Source organism: Cuculus canorus, chromosome 10 (genome assembly GCF_017976375.1).
Source record: "Cuculus canorus isolate bCucCan1 chromosome 10, bCucCan1.pri, whole genome shotgun sequence".
In the NCBI taxonomy this organism is placed as follows: domain Eukaryota; kingdom Metazoa; phylum Chordata; class Aves; order Cuculiformes; family Cuculidae; genus Cuculus; species Cuculus canorus.
In genome coordinates, this window is record NC_071410.1 from 8,791,475 (window position 1) to 8,814,167 (window position 22,693).

Sequence of the window (22,693 nt, forward strand, 5' to 3'; positions counted from 1 at the left end):
CCAATAGCTGAAACTTAACTGGTTTCACATTTATCAAAACAAAGTTTCAAGCGACATTCCAACTGGGATTTCCATCTTTGCTCTTGTCCCACAGTCCCAGAAAGGGAGAACGACCCTCCATACCTTCCACTGCCGAGGAAGGGAAATAAGATCCCAGACTGGTAAAAAAACTGACCCTGGGACTTCCAGTGACTCAGCAGCAGAGGTGGACTTGGAATGTCTCCCAATAAGCTATGAAAGAACTGGTTTATATAGTCTTCTGCATCCCAAATGGCAAGTTTCACTCTTTTCTTGTCAAACTTCCAATGACAAAAGTAAATTGTCTAATGCTTTATTTCCTTGGGTAAAATAACCCATAATTTCTCCTCTATAATGGTTCACCTTTTTTTCATCAACAGATTTCTCATACTTGAATTTCCATTACATACTTCTAACGTAAATGCTCCAGCGGGAAACTATAACAGAATCCTTTAGTTATGGCAACGCCAAAAGAGAGAGATGCCAAAATATCTGACAAAGCACCAGTAACACTCTTCAACAACCAACATCAGTAACTTCACTTGTTCGAGTATTTGAGAAATTGACCAGAAAAGAAAATATTTCCATGAAATTTTGACAGCATGTTTTTGTCTCTTTGCTTTTTTTCAGAGGCACGCTGATAACACCCTGCACAGCTCTGTCTCCAGCCCAGATTACATATTATTAAAGAGGTAACAGCTGAAGTTAACAATTTAATGCAAACCAAAAACACAGCCAAAAAAAATAAAGGCCAAACTTGAAGATACATTTCCATTTAGGAGTAAGTTATCCCAAGTCCAGATCTGAGGTGTGCTGGGACATACAAAGCAATTGCGAAAAACACGCACGAAATAGGTCCTTCTTATCTTCACCTCTACAAGAAAAAAAAATTCCGTTTTCCTCCAAGTTCCTTAGCAGAAGCGTCTTGGTGCCGTGCGGATTTTAAGCAGCTGGGCTAAACTCTTCTTTTGTAAACTAAAACTTCTTAATGTCACATATGTGAATTAAGCTTTACAGTACTTGAGACAGAAAAATGCCACCCCTCCTTTTTGTAGCAAACACAATATGCACAGGGAAACAGAGCATCTGCATTGTCCAAAAAAGACAACCAGTTTTGAGATGCCCCAACTGGCAGAGCCCCCAGCTCACGCCCATGGAAGAGCTCCAAGCCTGCAAATTTTCCCTTCAACCAGGTGAGCACAAACATGCCGGATTCCAGGGGAAGCAAATGCCTCTGTATACTTGCACAGTATGTACAGAGCAGGATGGATGCACTGTGTATGCTGTGGGTAGAACTGAGTGATGAAGAATTGCAGGTTATACGGCAGAGCACAGAACATTTTAAGAGGAGAACCTTAATATCACAAGCTAAAAACCAAATTGCCCACTTTTAATTCTCAAAATGAAGAATTTTACTTAGTAACTCTTCCACTTCCTTTTCTTTCTCTTCTGCTGCTGCAGTGTTTCAAGTGAAAAAGCCATGAAAAATGTTACAGCTAATCTTTCAGCTAATTTAGGAGACCTGTGGCTCCAAAAGATTATCTTGTCATACTTCGAAAGAAATCACTGTCTCAGTTTTGGTCCCGTCTTCACAGTATGAAGCATCCCACCAGAAAATCATTCTTGAGAACTGAATTCTGACCTTCCCTTGTGTGATCTGCTTAACAGATCTTAGAGCAGAAAATGTTAAAAAAAAACCAAAACCACAAACAACTCCTTACCTCGTCCTTTTCAAAGTCTTCATCAATTTCAAACACATGGCTTGGAATCTTGTCTGGCCTAAAGGATTTGCTGCAAGCAAAACACATTTTCATTGTTAATGAATGGGAAACAAGGGTCCTCCAAGCCAGCAAGTGGAAGCTGGAACCGGACCCAATAGCCAAACTGCAGACTAGAGAGCACAGCAGAACTGCCCTCCTGCAGAAGACAGACTTCTAGAGAACTACAGCCTCTTACAGCCGGAGAAAGCTATCTTCTGAGTGCATTTCATGGAATTAAGCAAAAGCAGCATGCAATCAGCTTTCTTCCTGTTAGCTGTCTGATTTTGCATTGCTTTTGCTGACTTGCATTTATGCAGCACAGAGATGCAGCGGGCCAGTCTATCTCCCATCTTGCTAAAAAAGAAGCAAGATCAGATGCAAGATTATTCAGAAATCTTAATATGATTTGATCAACAGTGTTGCTCCACTGTGGCTTCACTTCCCTGTGAGATCCTCAGAACAGACCATCTTCAGTTAATTACCAAGAAAAAGCATTTAACAAGCTGCCAGCACACAAGCAACCTGGACTGTGGTCCAGACATGCACAGACCATGGGGAGCAAGAGCAGAGTAGGTGCCACCACTGAGAAAATAACAATCCAGCAGAAACTGGAGACATATACACCTATCTGAAAAACTTGATTAACTTTGGGGCTGGAATCACTGGCACAGCCTGGAATTTCAGAGCACATAAATCTCCAGCACTGACAGCATTAATCGTGATACTACACTACTAGAATGAAGTTGTAAAACAACATCTCAGTCACAGGGGGTGCAAAGCGGATCTGCTCAGCAGGGAACACTGTGTCTAGCACACAGCGAATATCGGTCCAGGAGGACAACTGGATTTGGGATAAGCAGACACTGCCAACACTATCTTGCCATGTGCCCAGACTGTGGTTCATCAACATCCTAGCTGGAATGGGCTGCTTGCCCCTTTCCGTCTAGGATGAGGGATGTGAAGTAATGACCCACGCTGGCAATACTGTCAGTGTGTCCCTGACACCGCTGAGTGACAATGGTGTGATAACCGAACCCTGGCTCTGTAACCTTCAGAATGATTAACCTCTGGAGTGGAGGCTGCCTGTGGGACAGGCATCAGCAATAAGGGCAGACTGTTTTTCCTAAGCCTGATCAAACCATGCATTAGTATTCTAAGGGAGAGCAACACTTACCATGGCAACATCCGAAAGTCTCCTGAGTATTCCTCATACTTGTAGTTTACCACGTGCCAGTCTGAACTGTAGGTTTTAATGCACTGAAAGGAAAACAATACAGCTCTCTGAAAACTACACTAAGCAAAGCAAAACCATGCACAAGTCTGAAACGTTACAGACTGCTGGGTGACGTAACCACAAGTGGAAAGGGTCTGAACAAGCTGCTTCACTTGCTTTGCGTGGCAATACAGAATTTTATACAGAATATTTTCAGCACAGAGACAAAATTACACAGCATCTGGCCTGCCACACAGCTACTGATTTTCCTTTGACATTGTTCCAAGGCTTTAAAAGAGGAGTAGTGATTTGGCAGGGAGCTGTTTTCCAGAAAGCACCGATTTTCTGCCCTCAGAAATGTAGTGCCTCTAACTTGACATTGACCACTGCTTGGCATTTAGTTCCACTGCACTTGGAGGGAAAGGTCCTAGAGAGGAGCACCTTACAGAACAAACCTGCGGCTCTCAGGATGCTCCAGGTAGGCTGTCTAGTTCATTCCCTGCCCTGCTGCATGCTCGCACCTTGCAGCTCAGGCAGGTGGTGCAAAGCCACACACCTTGTGTGCAGTGTACAAAACCCACTGGAAAGAAACACCACAGAAGACGCACAGGCAAGAACTCACTCATGCAGCCAGCCCGCTAGTGACCAGTGCATCCCACACAGGAAAGAGTAAGTGATCTGCAGCCTCACAGACCAAGAGCTACAGCAGAGCATCTGGCCTAAGGGAGAAAGTGCTGAAGGCAGGTGTTTTGTGGGCTTTTGCCCCTACCTCTTTGACAAAGAGACTCTGAGCTTTCTTTAGAGCATCTTCTGGAACTGTAGACTGGACAGTCCTCCTCTGTCGACTAATCACTGAGATCTGCAGGGAAAAGGAGTATATGATTTCAGTGCAAACTGGGTCTTCAGGGCTCAATACTTGCTTTAAATGAATGTGGTGGGCTCAAAGCGCCAGTGAATCATTTGGCTTTTATGTGTCAGTAATGCAGCCAAAATTAACACATGGTTGACAGTGGAAATTTTCCAAGGTAACCAGGACTGGAGACAAGCGAGCTGCAAACATGAGAGACAGACAGTGCAAACTCACAGATACATCTTCGATTGGAAATAAGAGCAGATCCCGGAGGGGATCACTGTAGATCTGAACCTTGCGCTGAAGGAGCACGTTCTCGTAGTCCAAGGGTTCAACCACTTTGGTCTTTTCCTGCAAAAAAAGCAGATGAAAAAATGTACATATCTGTAATACATAAAATAACCAGTAACTCACATCTCGTGCTTGATTTGGCCTGATAATTTCAAACTGTGTTACTAATGGACTGCTCATTAATTCAGCAATCTGACACTCATGTGGAGCAGGTAATTACTGATGTACACGTTTTGCCTAGAGGGAAATAAGGGGTTAAGTTATTTGTGCCTGGTAATAAGCTATGGGCAGAAACAACGCACTGTTGTGCTGCTGTGGTCCAAGCTCAGTCTCTAATTTCTTAATGGAGCAAGAAATCCTCCTGGACAGGCCACAGCTTTAACAGCTGCAAGCTTCAATGGCTTTATGCATGAATAGCTCATCCATACAGCTGAGAAGAAATACGGCCCACGCTGGCTCCACTCAGCTCAAAGCTGTTTTTGCTAGAGGAGCTGATGAGAGTCATGCTCTCTCTGGAAACGCACTGCTGCCAAGATGAGACCAAGCCGGCTGCTTCACCCTCCAGAGCAGGAATCACACCACACGGAAGGAAGAGCAGCACCCTTCTGGAAAGGCAGGGAAGCCTTCTCCATAAATCACACGTAAGGCTGGAAAAATCTGAGGCATGGTTTTGCTCTGACTTACATTTCTGGGAAGCAAGATGAACTCTTCCAAAATCCCTAGAGTCACAAGCAAAAACTATTAGGAGAACGTCATTATGTTGGCTATTGCAATTCTTTTGTCTGTGTTTTAAGCCCAGAAAACAGAACTTAAAAAAACCTGAGTAAACCACAAACTTCTGAAGCAGGAACTGGTCACATCAGTTGCCCAGCCCTAAACTTCAGATTTCATAAACAAGAGTCAGGCACCTAGCACTGCAGTTGTGAAAATTAAACATTACACCAAAAGCAAACCCATGACTGTACATGAATGGCCATAACACAAGGGGAAGTAAATTCAGATAGACCAAATTTGCCTTGTTTTGAATATTGAGGTTGGTGTTGCCTGGCTGTGGCTCGGACAGTGTTTATGAAACCCTTCCAGCAGCCACATGATGCCAGGATGGCATGATCCTCTGGATGCTGTGTTTGGTCTCTCCACCCTTTGATGAGGAACGCTGGATGCTTCCCCACCACAGCAAACTTTACTCCCCAGCTGAATGATTTTGCTGGGATGAACTATTCACATTTTAATTCCCTGAATTAAATATTAGACCTGTACAAGGTCTCTTGCCGAAGACAGCAAAACCTGCAGCCTAAGAAAAGGTGGATGAAAAGATTGGCACCATGTAAGTCCACTGGGTAAACAGCCACACCACCAAGCACCCAAACAGCTCAATATTGCATGTGATACATGAGATTAGCCAAGAAATCAACATTAGTCTTCCAAAAATAATCATAACCAAAGGGTTTCTGTCCTGCACCTTTGGCTCCTGAGTCTCTGGGATGCATTAAGTAAAGTCTTCAAGTCCTTTGCAGCAAATGCAAAACAGGGTTTTGCTTTAATGGCGACTGACGATCTCCTGCATTGAAGTGGAGTTGGTGCTGGGACTTTGGGGAGACAGTTTTCACGTGAGGGGGTAATACCCTCACATGAGGCAGGAGCTATTTGGTGATGGTCATGTTTTAATCGTCTTTTAATATTTTTCTGAGACAGTTCAGAAAATCTTTCTATGGCAATATCTTCTTGCACACGAGCACCTTTAAAAAAACCTCAAAGAACTGCTGAAAAACATTTCTTTTCATTTTTGCCATATTCCAGTACATATTAAAAACAGAATAAAAATCAAGGTCTGTAGCAGACCTAGATGGTCCGTTGAGCTGGAACAGAGAAGGCAGCTGTCTCTCTTACGCTGCCTGTGGCTTCTCTCAGCCAAAGGATCAGTCCCACCGCGCAGAGGCCATTCCTCCGTCCCAGATATATGACTGATGAGCTTTTAGTACATCCCAAAAGCAAAAATGAGATGAAAGCTTTTCCTCACAGCACTTCAGAAACGCGGGGCAGGTACATTTCACACCAAGTTTCCCAGGGCTACATCCCAGTAGCAGAATGGCATTCTGGCATCTCCTTGATGGAGGATGGCACAGAATCTATGTGCAATTAAGGCCCGTTTTACTAATGTAAGCGATGCCTGGGTCCTATACAAGCCTTTGGGCAGAGTGATTGCTGCACAGCCTTTTGCTTAGCATCTGCTCTGCCATGGTGTCCACAAAGAGGCTCTTACTCGGCTGGGGAAGATGTACCTCCTGCCCCAGACAGTTTTGCATCCTAAAGGCCCCTTTTCCACGCTGCAGGAATCCAGCATGGATTAGTTCAGATATCTGAAACAGTTCCCTCTTAATCGCTCTCTGAATATTTTGCTTTACTGCTTGCACAGTCCTGAAAGAAACCTTACAAGCCTTGGTGCCGCGTTGGCACCAGCAGAAGCTCTGCAGCCACTGCAGGAGAAACCCACAAGATTAACAGCGGGAAAGACAAGGGTGGCTCAGCGGAGAGCCCACACGGGGTGCCCGGGGTTGGGTGCTGCTGGCAGGCTCCCCGGCCACAGGGAATCTGGAGCATGAGATGACAAATGCTGCCAGCCCTGGTGCACATGGAGTGCTTTTGCTCCTGCATCCAGGACCTGAGCTATATGGGAATCTCACAAAAGAGAAAGAGATCATCTGAAAAATAAGTGTCCCAAAAAGAGGGAGATGGAGAAAAGGAACAAGTTTTCTCTCAGTCTCATGCTCTTTAAATGCTTAATTGAATTTGGTTCATCATCTGAAACGCCGGTTTTATTTCAGGATAACACTATGAGTTTCTGAAAATTTGCCAAGCCTTGCCAAAATTAATGTGAATTAACAGGACATTCATGACCTGCTCTCCTGTTTGCAGGTTTGAGGCCAGGGTGGCATCCCCAAAGTTCAGCCATGCCATGAAACCAGGCAGGACCTTACAGACCAGACACATGGCTCTCTGCTGACCTGTCTCGTTTACTCTTCTTGTTGCTAATCACTGCAGCAATCCCAGCAAAATTCAGCAGCATAAGCTGGTTAAAAAAAAGTGCTGTGAGCCCAAGCACTTGCTTATACCAGCTCCCTGTCTCACCTCACCCGTCAGGAGCTGTAAAGGTAAATTAGATTCCCTCTAAGAGCCTTTCACATCACTATGGCATTAAATAGTGGCTTTGGGTACACAGAACTCAGGCCTTACAACTACACAGTAATTTTAGTCCTTCTTCATCTTGCAACGTGGTCCTGAAACTAAGACTCTGTTTCTAAAGCTGTTCTTTTTAAAAGTTGTGGAGTTTATAACATTTCTTTCTTAGCTTTGACATCTTTGACAATGAGCAAGACAAAGTCCTGGCGGTGACTCTTATGAGATTGGATGACAATTAAAGGGTTAGGACTGAAAGGATTCCACGACCTCACGAGAGGCTTCAAAACCCATACAGCACTGCCCTTTATAGATATGAAAAAGCTCCTTAAAATAACTCACTACAGCCCTTTCACTCTTGCAAATTTAGACAAAATGTGCTGTGATGACCCAGGATGCTCCAGCAGGCGAGGGCTGCAGAGGGCAATCACCAAGGTGGGCTTTGCAGCACCCACATACAGGCATTTCTCCTCTGGAGTGGTTAGAAATGCACTCCTGAGAGCTTTCCTGACCCAAGCCCCGTGATTTCCCTGTTCCAGCACACAGCACCTTCCATCACCTGCAGCGCTGGCCATGCGCACACCCAGCACAATCCAACCAGGCTGTCAGAGGCCAGGACAGGAACCACAGCAATGTCTCTACAATGAAGCCAAAAGATGTAGGTCAAGCTCTTTGCAAGCTAAGCAGTTGCTCACAGAAGGATGTGGCCTGTCCCCTGCCTGCCATGCAGGAAACAGATTCCTCCATCCATCTCAAACCGTGCTGGCTGCCCAGCAGGACCAGGCATGCCCTTGCCCCTGCAAACAGACCTGTGAAGTAAGCAGGGAATCATCACAAATATTTTTCACTCTTTGGCCCACCCTACTGCCCAGTGTCCCAAAGAGGTTGGAGATAAAGCTTTAAGCCCCGAAAATCAGATTTTGGTCTTCATTTTTCTGAGGAGCTTGGTTAGAGCACACACCTCTCAGCATCCAGGGCTCAGCCTCGCACTGCCCAGTGCTGTCACAACAGCAGATGGCATCCACCAAAGTCATTATGAAAGCAGAGGGAAAACTATTACACTAAAGCAATTACAGTCTTAGAAACCACAAATTCCTCCACAGGGAAAGCCAACATCCAAGCACAAAGAAATGCTGCCGGCAATGAAATCAACCTATTACTGCAGGAAAAAATATGCAGTGCTGCCAAAGCTAGCCTGCTCTCCGGCACGCACGGAGCAGCTACTTGCCTAAGGCATGCATACGGGTACATGGTGATGCTCCTTGGGTTCTGCACGAGAGGTCAGCAACAGCAGTGTGGGCAGATTGGGGTGAGCAGCCTTCTCCAGTGGCCCCTGCGGTTGCAGCACCCTGAGCACATCTGGAAGCAGCTCCCAGCCCAAAGCACTACAGCCCACTGCCCTGGGATAAAAATCAAAACTCATGGGAAAGACCTCACAGTGGAAAAAACATAAAGAAACATCATTTAAATCAAAAGATAACAGAAGAGCAGCTCCTGGCTGAGCCTACTCACCTCTCTTAAAAAAAAAAAAAAGACTGGTTCAGGCCCCTGCACACCAGCCTGTCCCCAAAAACACACCTTGCACTCTGTCCCTGTGCTTCTGCCCCAAGCATAGGGCACACGGAGCACGAGGAAGAGGGTTGTCAGCCGTGCTCGAGCCCACATCAGGCTGGGTCACGAGGCTCCACTTGGACAATGGCACAGGCGAAACAACAGCCTATCTATCAGAGTATTCTCTCTCCACCAGCAAGCAAGTTGGCTGGCATTTTAACAGGAAATTCAATGCAATTAATTCTACAGAAACATGCCCACAAACACCAACGCAGGGCTCTGCCTTCAGCCAATTGCAAGCGCAAATAGCCTGGCACAAGGAAAACCTCAAGTAAAGGTCCTCATCCTCAGTGCCCAGCTTGTCCTGCTGCCTTCTGCCAGCCTGAGCACAAACCCACACTGGACAGAAACCACCAGAGAAAGTCTGAATGAATTGTTTTCGCAAGGGATTTATCCATTGACCAAGATGCGGGGGGGGGGAGCAATCTTCAGAAGTCAGATTAAATCACCTCCTTTCTGTATCCATTTGCAAAGCCTAAAAAAATCCTTATATTTGCTTTATAAACAAGAGTTCACAATGACAGCTGGAGATACTCATGTAGAGAAGTACAGGAAACACCGCTTCTATTTTAAACTTTTATTGCCTGAAAAACTGAGCCACCTGTTTTCTAATGCCTGCTTTTGTATACTACACAAACGTGCCAATGTTTTTATTGGAAGTATACGATTAATGCTTTTCCAAGATCCTTTTCTAACAGAATTACAACAGATATAATCCAAATGACGTGAATGTACAATAACTGATGGAAAAATATTTCATTTGAGAGTTTTTTTAAAAGAGCAGCGAGTGGGGGGGGTGGAAAAAAAGCGAACTTTTGTATTTTCAGTCCTTCCATGCTGGCTCTCGCTTATAATAAACAATATCCAGAGAAGAAAACAATTTGAGGGCAAATATGTCTGGCTTGGCTCCACTTTAACCAATTTGCTTGGTTCTTCGCATGAACCCCATAGCATTTCCCATTGCATGGCGGAAGCCAAGCCCAGAGCAACCCCCAGCCTAGTGCAGAGCCACACCACGCTCAGCTTTCGCTTCTCGCAGCACTAACAGTGAGCAGCCGCCCCCACACACGCTGCTCCATCTCTGCCCAGCGCAGCCGCCCTCCAACGCTTCCTCCCTGCCTTCCGCCGAAACACCCGGGACATGGTGTTTCCTCACTTCCTCAGAAACAAAGCTCAACCCGGTACACGCATCCAAACTCTCAAAGCAGAGAGACATAAGCGACGTGAATATTAAAAGCAACGGTTCTTTAAAGTACCTCCAGAAAGATGAGAAAGGAGCACATGAACACATGAACATTTGGACACGTTGCCTCAGGCTTAGCAACTAACTGTTCCCCAAAATTCAGCAAGCATTTTACTGTCTATTTACCGCCTCATCCGTTGCAACCCTGTAATGAATTTATGTGGAAAGCCTGGCAAAGCCCAAATTAAAAAAACAAATTCCCAAAGGACTGAGTAGGTGAAACACACTGAAAATAGGAGGCAAATTGAATATGCAGAATTGATTAAAAGCTAGAGGATTGCAAAAAAAAGGAGGTGTGCAGCTATCCTTTGACATACTCCTCACAGTTGCAGCACTCTGAGACTGCCAACAGCCCAAGGGCAAGAAGGGACCACTTCTTATTGCAACATGTAATCTGGAAATGCTAAGGAACCTCACAGACAGCAAAGTGAACTCCCCGTTTTTTGTTTTGCTTGTAAAACCTGACAGCACATGGGAGAATTTAAATGGAAGTCACTTGGCAAACCATAAGGGCATATACAACTGAGGAATTTCTATCCACAGAAAAAGTTTTCCAAGGCCAGGGATTCAAAGGTCTCAGATCAGGGCTCTCTCAAATTGTGTGGTCTTCAAGAATTGTTTGCTTTTTTTTTTTCCTCTGTAAAATAACACATTTATGACTTTTCCCTATTTCTGCCCCCAGTTCCTGCACTAATATCTGATCTCATTTACATGTTCCAACTCAAGTTTGCAGGAAGGTCACAGAGCTTCATTTTAAAATGCTGAGATTCACACGTAATTCATCATTCCAGGAACCTGAACATAAGAAAACACAATGAAAAGTGGGGAGCCCTGAGCCTAGCTGCCCAGCAGCCCGAACTGCGATAACCCTATGCAGAGCCAGAAATAAGTCTCTGCCCCCAAGACTGTGCATTAAAGGCACAGGAGAGAAGGCAGAGGTGGAAACAGAAATGGGGGAGGAAGGGCAAGCAGGGAGACAGCGTGAGTCAGCACACATGGCAGCAGTCACAGCACGACACAGCCGTGCCGCTGCCAAGAGGTTTGTGGATTTCTCAGCAAAGCCACATTTTGGGAGGAAATCAGGAAAGGCAATGAAGCAACTACCACCAAGCGATGGGGAGCTTGCGCCCGTGAGCCTGCTGGAATCCCAGCGCTCGGCTGGATGTAACACTAAGGCCCTGGACAGGAATCCTGGCTGTGCTGAAGGCACAAAAATGCTGAGCATGAGGCCACAGGGGAAATGGCTGCACCTGGGACACGGGAGAAAGACAGGCTGTGGGACGGACATAGAAATCCTCTGAGCATTTTGTGAAGTGTTAAGAGAGGAAAAGCTCCTGAGGAAGAGGAGCAAGGGAAGCGGGGAAAGGGAAGAGTGTCAGGAGCTGGTCCAAGGTGCGATGGGTGTTTTATTCACCTGGGGATGGGGCCATGCTGGAAGCAGGAAAGTGCAGAGACAATATCATGGGAAGGAGGGCTTGTGGAAAGGCTGGGGCTGCATAGCTGTAAGAGGTAGGAGATGGGAACAGGGAGGCTGAGAAGTGATGGCAGAGTGGGTGTGTGTTGCATACAGGTGAGAAAAGCCCCATGGGCAATCAGGAAGGGACAAAGGATGAGGTGAGGCAAAGGGGCATGACAGGGAAAGATCTGGTGCCAAGGTTGCTCAGAGCAATGCTTTGCATAGCTCTCTTGTGGGCAGTGAGCTAGCAACATCCAAAACAGCACCATTCCTGACTGATTCAATGTGCCTGGCCACGGGCACTGCCTGCTGCAGGACAGCCCACCCTGCATCCCAGAGCAAAGCTGGCAGCACTACTTTGCATGGCTGTTCACAGCATACAGATGCATGTGGATGCTCTGTTGCCCAGAGCAGAAAGAGGAAAGCAGGACACAGACTTGCCCGGGCTGCACCAACCCACGGCATGACAGTCCTCTGAGGGCTCCCCTCTCCCAGCAGCAGACAGATCCTCCCTCATGCAGCTTGGGCTCCCCAAGGACTAGGTAGGCAATGCTTTCAACAGGGTACCCAGTGCCTCCTTGTTCCCCTGCAGTGCAATTCCTTAGTGACAAAACAAGTGTTTGCAGTCATCACAGTTATCTCCGAGAGTGGCACAGCATCAGTGCAAGACACCAGCTTGGAGAAGGCTTGAAGACAGTAAAAAAAGTTGGTGTCAGTGTAGACATACAAACATTTACCTGTCATTACTGCTTAGGCCTGGCAAATAAAACTGAGTTGGGCCTTGAAAAATTTTCAAACTGGCTTAGAAATCGCAGGAAGTGCGGATAATCAGCGTATGGCTCTTCATTCCCCTTCCACTTACATAAGAGAAGTGGACTCCCTACTTCAGAGCCTTTAGCAGATCACATCTTGAAATCAGGGCCAGTAATGCTGTATTTTTCCTGAAAGCTTGAGATTCTTGCATAATCACTTAAGCAAAGGAAAACGGTCGTTAGAAAGAAGCTGTGTTGTAATGAAGTAGTGCGACTTCACAGCCAACATGTGAGCAGCACAGGCTGCGAGGCAGCGCCGCTGCTCCAGCCCACGTGCGCTTCCCTTTCACATGTCACCTCTCAACAAGACGCCCTGAACAAGTGCAGAGTCAATTGGAAAAGCACTGTCAGAGGCAAGTGGTAGCTGGGGGCATGGCCTGTCTCTGGCATAAGCACACACTCGAGATGATCCAGCACTCCTCCTGCGCTTGGCAGTTAAATAGAGCAAGCATCTGAGATTGCTTTCAGTATCCTTGTCCCCTGTGCTCTAACCTTCCCCAGCTCCACCAAGTGCTCTTGTGCGAGAGACACCAGTGACAGCTCTGTTCAGACTGCCCCGAAACCACCAGTACCCAGACACAACATCTGGAATCCTGCCTGTCCCTGCCTGCTCAGGTATATCCTGGCTCAAATCCAGCCCTTCTGCAGAGGGAGGGATCTGCGTAGCTCTACATCAGCAGAGCTGCACCTGCATCCAGCTGAGCATCCGCCACAGAGCATGAGAGATGTGAAAACACGGCACAGCTTTGATTTTTCTCCTCTGAAAATAATAGCGCTAATAGAAATTGGCAAAAGGGGACTGGTTTCTATGGGACAGCTGAATTTCTGCCAGATATGACTTCTCAAAACATTCTGTAAGCACAGGAATGCTAAAAAAGGAAAATAGTAATTACAGTGACAATACTACATGTTATTTATAAAAGTTCTTAACTGGAGCATCCCAAAGTGCTTTCCAGATGTCACTGGTATTTCATCATTTATTTATGTAGTATCAGTTTTATATTTAGCATCCACTTCCACAACAGCCAGCTTCAGAACATCTTAAAGCAATTAATTGCACATAAGCAGAACCCCTCCCTTTCCTGCCTGCTCTTAAAACCTCTTGTTTTTCACTCAAGAAACCACTTGCGCGCAGAGCCAAGCCAACTGCGCAGCCACTCCCTGAAGGCAAAACACCCCTTGGCTTCGCTGGGGCATGAACCAAGCCAGGCAACAGTGAAGAAACTTGCCCAAACCCATACAGCAACACCGGGGAAAACAGAGCAGGAAGTCACAAGACAGTTTTGAGTTGCCTTAGCAATAGAGCAAACAACCCCAACAGCAAAGTCAAAACCCAGAGATGTCAGTGGTGGTTTAACCAGGTCAGGAAGTTGTTTGTCTCATCCTCCATGTACGCTGTCTTCAGGCTGCAAACACTGGATGCAGTGGCTGCAGAGTTAAAGTCTTTTTTCCCCAACAAACTCAGGACAGGCTGTGGACGGGCTCTGCAATGGATGGGCTCTGCAATGAAGACGGGCTCTGCAGCGCTTCAACCCACCCACAGTCAAAATGCCATTGTCAACAGAAGCACCTCAAAGCTTCCACCAGATGAAGACATTCATACAGACTCCAGCGTTACGCAAAGAGACAAAGGAGTACCTATTACTCCCCAGAGGAGAAGGCTGAATTGAGGGAAACCTGCTTGAGTCAAATGCAACTTTGCTGGACCCCCAAACTGCCATGGAAAAAGGCTGTCTGTCTGCTGGCAGCTGGAATTGCCTCCTTGAAAACCAGCTTTGTGGACATTTAGTCCACCTCAGCCAACACCATCATCTCCCTTCACGAGATGGATCAAGGCTTCTTTCTCCTCTCCTGACCATACCTTCCCCATTGTAAATCCAGTACCTGCCAAGAATCTCGTCCCCTTGTGCCCCTACACCCCTTTCCAGCTGGCACAATGCTTTCTTTGAGTCCCTGCTCCAGCTAACCCTGTGTCCCCAGGGCCGAGCCACAGAGCCGCAGGCTTGGCAGGCTGGCAGAGCCCTGGCAGACGTGGGGCCAGCTGCCATCCTGTGCTGTGGCTTCTTCCAGACCTGCCAGAAGATGTGCCCTGCACCACACAAACAGTGCAGTGAACTTCGACCCACACCCCAGGCTCCTGACCACTGCTAAAATACAAACATGTGTATGGCTATTACAGAGAGCAACGTGCACCACTGATGTGACCAGGTGCTAAAACTGCATGGAGCGATGCCTTCCTGGCTGCACCAGCGTCCCTGCTCTGGGATGAAGGGAATGGGCTGCACTGGAGATGTCACCCAGCATGGAGCCAGAAGCAGTGACAGAGCAGGGACCACTCTGGACCGAAACAGGCAGGGTCTCCTTCCAGCTGCAGCCACTTGCCAGGGACAGCCCCGTGCCAGGAGATATTAATAAGGGAGAGAAAAAATTGCATTTCAGCAAGAAAGGAGAGAGGGGTGAAAAAGGGGTCAGGAATAAGCAGACCTGACCCCATTAGAGAAGCAGCAGGAGGCAGGGAAAAGCTGTAAAGATAAGTCAAGGCTGTGCTGAAGGAAAGAGAGGCCAGCAAGAGACAGCTTTGATTTGTACTTTTTAAGGAAATGAAAGAGAAGGAGGGAGATGGTGGCAGGGAAACATACTCCAGCATTTCTGAGACGACAGTGATGCTCACAAAGCCATACAAAACTACCCTTTCTTCTTTGGACAGAACAGGAGTGAGGAGGCCAATTAACCAGGGAAGCTAAAGCACATGTGTGCCCCAAGCCTGGCTGCTGTTCAGCCGCTGTATGTGACTACAACTTGCATTCTCAGGCCACAGAAATGTCAAAAGCTTTGTGTAATTTTGCATCATCAGAGATAATAAATCAGCGCTCAAAGGGCTAACTGAAGTGCTGTAAGAGCCACCGAGCTGCATGTACAAAAGGATACTACAGTAGGCAACCCAGGTTCAAACGCTTCACGTCCCAGGGAGTGCTCCTGTAAATTTCTGCAGACATCAGAAGAGGTGGAAACAAAGCCCAAGAGCCATCCCCTCACTGGATTTTGAATGCACAAAATCCCCAACCGCATTGCTGGCATTAGCTGCAGGCACCACCACCAGCCATCTGTTCCAGGCCTTTTACTGCATTGACGGTGGTGGGTCGGGGCAGATGCTGTCAATGCAAGGACACCTGCATTTTCATGACATTGTTGCTGGCACAGAACAAACCACTCTCAACTTTGCCCAGTAAGGCCACACAGCTAGCAAGATGCGGTAAGAGGTATATGTATATGTGTGTAAGGGCTGGATGCTTTTCTCTCCTCCTAGAGCTTTCCTGCAATGGGCAGGAGGACACATACGTAAATGATATCTTAGGAAGTATAAGATTCGGTGCCCACCAAAGGCTTGTCATAGCCTCAAAATCGCTCAAGAAATGGACACATTGACTAGAACTCATCCTATAGTACCCATTCTCCAGCACACAGGTGTGTGTGGGAAGAAAGATATTGCTTCATCTCTTCTGGAGTGGGTATTGGTAGGAGACATTCTGAGATTTGCTAAGTGCCCCCCAAAGAGCCGCACAGTGTACTTGGGGGCTTGCTCCTCTCCATAAAATGGTGCCCTTCTGCCACTGCACAACCAGTGTGTGCTTGGGCAGGAGTAAACCAGACCAGTTCCACGGCATGGGCTGCCCAGGGCCATGCCACGGCACGCAGCCAGCACCGAGCTAAATTCAGCCCCTTGCAGCACACGAGCCCCAATTCAGGAAAGCATGTGATTAATTTTAAGAATGCGTTTAACTGTTTTTTTGAATAAGGCCCTGTGAACAATAACCTCTCCGTCAGCACTTCCACAGAAGTCACCCAAGTGAGCTGCAGTGGTCGACTCGGAGGCACCCTGCCCCAGTGGGCTCTGGCTGATCCAACCGCAGAACTCCCACCCGGTTACGCAGGGGCAGAATTTCCTCCCATGTCTCATATACATTGCTCTTTCTACGCCACTTATGCAAACACAGTGTACTGACTACACTCAAGGGGCAACATGCATATATTTGTTGTCTCTCTTGAGCACCAAGATCACTACAGATGCTGCATATAAACAGTCTTTGCATTGATCAAAGTGAATTTAGCTTATTAAAGGATGATTCTAGGCAGAAAGCTGATTTCCTCTGCATGAGTGTAAATTCAGACACTAATAATACAGTTTTAGGTGAAAAAAAACCACAGAAAGAACAAAACGCCTTTTTGCCTCCCATCAAGATCTTCTTAATATCACCATTAAGGAGCTTCTTATCTCTTATTTTGCAATTGCCTGAAACCAAGCCACACACACAAGCCTAGCCCAGCCAGGATCAAACAAAACCCATCTTCTTCTGGCACACTTCCCATGGTCTCACAATGAGGTTTCAGGGAGCACATCCCACAGCACCATGGAACACAAGAGAGCAGACAATCGGTTCAAATAGCAAGCATCAATGCAGTTGTGTGCAAGTGGAGGTTCTCCTCCCACATGGCATGTGCTGGCAGATGTGTGGCTGAGAGTGTGCCTGGGTACCACCAAGCTGGGGCACCCATGGATGCTCTGCTGTGCTGGCCAACACCATGTGGGCAAAGCCTGGGCAGCTGCCCCTTCTCAGCTGAGGTGCTCTGCGTTTTCAGCCTTTGTAAATCTCTGTGGTGAAGGAGTAAATGTATCTTCAGTTAATCTGTATAGAAAAGATCTAAAGAAAATCAGAGTAATTGTGGGAGACAAAATTTCCACCAGATGACAAGTTCTGTGTGGGACAATGGGTTGTCTGGATTTCATCAAGTGCTTGTCCTCTGATCTCAGGTATCACACATTTCATTCTCTGTCACAACACAGTCAATGACACCTTTGGAAAACTAGCAACTGGCTTGAGACACAGCCCTCTCCCTGCGGGGGCCCAGCTGCGGCCGAGCACATCATTCCCGGAGAGTGAGAAAGGCAAGGCACAGACAGGCTGTGGCTCAGTGGTGGCCTTACAGGCCTGCAGGGAAACGAGTGACCATGTGCAGCTCATTCAGGTCCTGAGGCAGAAGGTGAAGCCTTTGCTATTTTCCTGGCAGCACCACAAGACCCAGGATTACAGATGTCACACGCGTGTGCGCTCTGAAACCACTCAGCTCTACAATGTCTCCCAGTACTTTTGGGGGGAAAGCAAAGATGGGGTGAAAGAGACATGCACAGGCACCTCTGCCAGACCAGAGCACTCGTGTGCATACTCCCCGCAAGGGCTGAGCTCCACCTTGCAGCGCTGCCCAGGTCCTGTGTTAGCCAGCACCTCCTGCAGGTTTCTCCTGCCTCGCCACACAACTTTCCCATTAACACTCAGCCGCACCCTCAGTGAGGAAAGGATGGGAGGAGGGAGGTTGCACTGAAGGTCTCTGCCAAAATCACCCGTGTCTACCCACTGCCGAAGGTCCCTGGCTGCTCTCCTCGAGGTCTAGCCTAGATGTCTCTCCCAGGTATCATCAACACTTTGTACTCTGGCTCTGACGTTGCACTTCTAACTCAATCTTTTATTTTTGGTGCCCCAAGGTTTAAGCTGCAGATAACCTCTTGGTTAAGAACGGTTTAAGTTATCACACTTCAGCTTTGACTATTCCTCTCTTTAACATAATCTCAAAACTTTCTTTCACCTTTTAGCATGTCATTCATCTCACCAGCTAACGTAGTGCTTTTGCTAAATTTGTCTGTTTATTTAAACAGCGACCTTGTTTGCCAGTTATTCTGCCAAAACCCAGCCACAAGTTACAATCAGTAGCACACATCAAGGACTATTCAAAGCTGAAATTGCTATAGTCTGCCCTACAGCTTTACAAAGAAAAGAGCACAGAGAGAACCAGGCTTCCCGCACACCCTGGGTGCCTATGGCACCCCCGGTGCTCCCAACTCCAGTCCTCCGGGCTGTGCATGCTTTCAAGGGATTCCTACTCAACTCTTCTTCCTCACCAAGACCTCCTTTGCACAGCCTGTCTATGAACATGATGCAAGGCCAGAATGACAGCAGGGACACTGGGAGCACCAGTGCAGTAAGAGGAAATGAGAGCCCAGAGTGAAAGCTGCACTTCATCCTTCCTCATCCACAGGCACCAAAGTGCCTCTGAGCATCCCCATCACAGCCTACTCTTACTTTTGCTGCTACAGCTCCACTTAAGCCCTGACAGTTACAGCACTGACTGCATCCTAGCAGCTGGTTCAAAGGGCAATGAGTGGGATGTGGGTACCCCAGGACACCTCGGAAAGGGACAATCTCCCTTTTCTGCTGATCTCTGACCACATCCAAGGCTCCGCTTTCACAGGTACAGAAGAGTGAAACTCTGCCAGAAGTCACTGACTGAACTCCCACCAACTTCAGCTTTAAGCACCAAAGAGAAGTACGAATATTCTCCTGGTACTAAATAAGCATAAATGGAAAACCAGGAACAAAAACAACATGCCACAAGCTTCACTGCACCTGCAGGACAGCAGTTTCAGAGCTGCGTTGTACCAGACATCACGGTTGCTCAGGCTGCCTGCGCAGGAGCTCCTGGCTGGAATTGCGTCTCCTTTAATGCACAAATTATGGCTCCATATAGGCTGACCGCTTCCATGACGTTAAAAGCTTTCCTCACCGAGACAATTTCATTCACTAGTATTTCTTTCACTGACTACAAATGGTTTCTTACTCCAGCCAGTAACTCCTTGTCTCAAGGGAGTGCCTTGAATGCCTAAGTCACCGAGCTCAGTCTACGCATTGGAGGAGCCTTAGAGTGCCCACTCCTCCTGTGGCTGAAATTGTGTGTTCTGGTATATGCAGCATGAGCTCTGCTCCCCATCTCTTCATCTCATCCATGCTCATCACCACAGAAACTCACCGTCTCACCTTTGATTGTCTCAAGGCAAGCAGACAGTGAAGGTACCTGACGGGATCACTGAAGGACAGGTAGCGTGTCCCCAGGGTCTCAGGGAGTATTAAACTACCCACATGCTCATTGATTTAATATCACCTGCTGTGTCCAGGCTGCAGGAGAGGGATGGGACCTGCCAAACAGGGGCCCTAGCGTGACTCCAGTCTGCTTCAGACAGCCAGAAAGCCCCAGCTCCTCACACCCTGGGACACACGGCAGTGTATGCTGCCAGGCTGCTCCATCCCCTCACCAAGCACCAGGCTCCGCTCCCCACATACCCTCCGCTCACTCCCTGCCTCCCAGGGGCACCACTGAGCTCAGCACTGCCCGAGGGGGAGGCAGAGCTGGGACTGCAGCCTGCTGGCACACACCTGATGCTGGGGTCTTCCATCTCCCCTACTCCGCCCACGGCAAGGAGAGTGCAGGTGGGTAGGGAATGTGCTAACACCATGCTCTGCAGCTGCCCAGCTCATCAGCGCCAAGGCTGAGCCTTGCCTTGGGAGCAGGATCAGACAGCATGGCTTTCCAGCTTCCCTCACGCTCCACCATCACTCTCTAGGATGTCCTCTCCACACTCCTGACAGCCAGCACACCAGCACACAGACATCCCCTGCAAGGACAACGACCTGGTGGATGGAGAGGAAACACCTTGGAGCAACCTGGAAAGGAGGAAACAATCACCAAGGGAAGCCAAAGCACCATCTGAAACAGTCCTGTAAGCTCATGCCACCTCCTTCCTCACTCCCTGAACACTGCAGTGTCTATGGCTCTTCCTAGTGAGGCAGAGGTGCTGGGATTTATCCCTTGCTGCTGAACTGTCGAAAGCAGGAAACTCTGCCAAGACCTGGGAATAGGAGACACCTATCCTCGCCCTCCTCCAGCACTTGGCTGCAAACACACTACGCCGTACAGCAGCTCTGGGGATTTGTCTGTCAGAAAGAGAGTTGGCAGAGATGGTGTGGGCAATGAAACCCTAGAGAGGAGCAGGAAGAGAGTGGCTGCTGAGAGATGCTGGACTCTGCCAGCTCCTTTGGGCTGCTGTCAGGGATTTATTCATTTTCATCTGCAGTCCCACCCATCCCTTCCCTCTCTGACAGAAAGCACCTGGCACAGGCACTGAGTAACCATTTCATCTTTAATGAGAGGTTCCATCAGCTTTTACAAAGCATTTATCTCTATAGATTGTTGATGAAATTGGAAAAGAAAATCACATGGGATCCCGTAGGGATCCCTGAATAACTGCATATAGGAAGCAACAGCCATGGCACTAAGAAATCAGGCTGGAAATGAGACACAGGTTTTTTTCAGCTTTAGAAATCAGTATATTGACGAGAAAACACTGTTTTTAAAAGAACTGTTTAAAAGCCTGCATTTATTTAACAGCACATAAGTAGAAAACTATCAGGAATTATTCACTGACTTGCATTGCACTTTCTACATATCCCATTGACTAACCTTCCATCAAAGTCAAGGACAAAGTTGATTACACGCTAGAGTAATTCAATGAGCAACAGAGAAACACATCCAACAAATCCCAGGGAAGCTCTGACCTGACCCCAACATCCACCCAGGGCACAGCAGCCAACGTTTGCACAGCTGCAAGCGCAACAAAACCAACCTGCTGCAGCATCCCACACGCAGGGATGAAATGCATCTGATAAAGCACATGATTTTCAGCCGAGACGTTTGAGCGTGAGTCCTGTGACACGCCAGGCTCCCAGCTGACGCCAGTGCCTGTGTCTGTCTCTCACCTTGCCAGGCTGTGCCCTTCAGTCACGCCCTATTTATTTGCCAGTTTTATGTTGCCTGCACCCTAAAAAGAGCGAGCTCTGTTACCTGTTTGCTCGATGTTCCTTACAGACAGATTCTCATCAATTCCTGCTCCCACCACACAAGCACTAACTAACCCCAGATGCTAACAGTGCCAGTTCACAGAACCACTTGGTTGGAAAAGACCTTTGAGACCATCGAGTCCAACCATACCTGTCCACTAGTAAACCATATCCTTAAGTACATCGTCTGTCTGTCTTTTAAATTTCTCCAGGATGGGGACTCAACCACCTCCCTGAGCAGCCTGTTCCAGTGCCTAAGAGTAATCCTCACATCTCTGAACCGTGCTCAGTCGGGCAAGATAACAGCAGGTGGCAAGCAGGGTGGAAGGCAGGATGGTGTGACACAACATATGCGGAGGAGAACCCAAAATGGGAATTCGGCCCCTGTCCTTCCCCTTCCCCATCCCCTGCCTCGCTCAGCCGCGCCCTGCTCACCCCAACCCCTGCCCAGCCCTGTGCACCCCCTTCTCCATCCTCCGCCCAGCCTTTCCCTTCTCCTTTTCCCCTTGCTCTGCGCATCCCCTGCCCAGCCCCTTCCTTCGCTCCGTGCATCCCCTGCCCAGTTCTTTTCTTATCCTCCTCCCTCGCTCTGCACATCTCCTGCCCAACTCTACCCCTTCTCCATCCCCTACGCAGCCCTTTTCTCCTCTTCCCTCGCTCTGTGCATCCGCTGCCCAGTCTTTTCCTTCTCCTCTTCCCTCGCTCTGCACATCCCCTGCTCAGCCCTTTCCTTCCTCTTCCCTCGCTCTCCGCATCTCCTGTCCAACTCTATCCCTTCTCCATCCCCTGCTCAGCCCTTTTCTCCTCTTCCCTCGCTCTGTGCATCCCCTGCCCGACTCTACCCCTTCTCCAACCCCCTCCCAGCCCTTTCCTTCCTCTCTTCCTTCGTTCCGCGCATCTCCTGCCCAACTCCATCCCTTCTCCATCCTCCGCCCAGCCTTCCCCTTCTCTTCCCTCGCTGCCGTCCCTCGCCCCGAGCCGCCTCCTCCCAGCGCCGTCCCGGGGGATGCTCACCAGGACGAAGGAGCTCCGCACCGCCTCGGAGACGCTCTGCCGCAGCTCGGCGGCCGTGCCCGGCTTGCTGAGCCGCTTGGTGAACTTCCTCACCTCCGACATGGCGACATGGTCCCTCGGAGCGGCTGCACTCGCTGCCCGCGGGCGCGGCGGGGCGGGCGGGGCGGCGGGCGGCGCCGGGGAGGGACCGCGCTCGGCCCGGCCCCGCTTTGTCCGCGCTGCAGGTGCCGCCGCTCGCCTCCTCCCTGCGCCGCGGCTCCTCGGGGGATGCTCCGAGCTGGGGGGCGGTGGGGAGGCGGCGGTAAGGGCTCGCTCGCCCGGAGAGCGGGTGCCACACGCTGGAACCGTGCTGTGCAGCCGGCCCTGCGCGGGGGTGTCCGTCCCTGTACGGCTGAGCTGGGACCGAACGCGAGTGATGCGCTTTCAGTACACGATAGGGGATGATGCGGTGGAGAGCAGCCCTGCAGAGAAGGACTTGGGGAACTGGTGGATGAGAAGCTCGACGCGAGCTGACAATGTGCACTC

General features: G+C 48.6%; 1 protein-coding gene across 6 annotated transcripts in view; it reads right to left on the reverse strand.

The window, feature by feature from the left end:
- Positions 1 to 22,324, reverse strand: part of DOCK11 (dedicator of cytokinesis 11) — an 81,013-nt gene extending 58,689 nt beyond the window's left edge. For all 6 annotated transcript variants that reach the window (XM_054075359.1, XM_054075358.1, XM_054075357.1 and 3 more), the window contains exons 1-5: positions 22,169 to 22,324; positions 4,076 to 4,192; positions 3,761 to 3,850; positions 2,953 to 3,035; positions 1,740 to 1,809 (exon numbers count right to left, since the gene is read on the reverse strand). In XM_054075359.1, coding sequence (XP_053931334.1) covers positions 1,740 to 1,809; positions 2,953 to 3,035; positions 3,761 to 3,850; positions 4,076 to 4,192; positions 22,169 to 22,270 — 462 coding nt within the window. In that variant the 5' untranslated portion in view covers positions 22,271 to 22,324. The remainder of the gene's footprint in view (positions 1 to 1,739; positions 1,810 to 2,952; positions 3,036 to 3,760; positions 3,851 to 4,075; positions 4,193 to 22,168) is intronic.
- Positions 22,325 to 22,693: the final 369 nt, after the last annotated feature.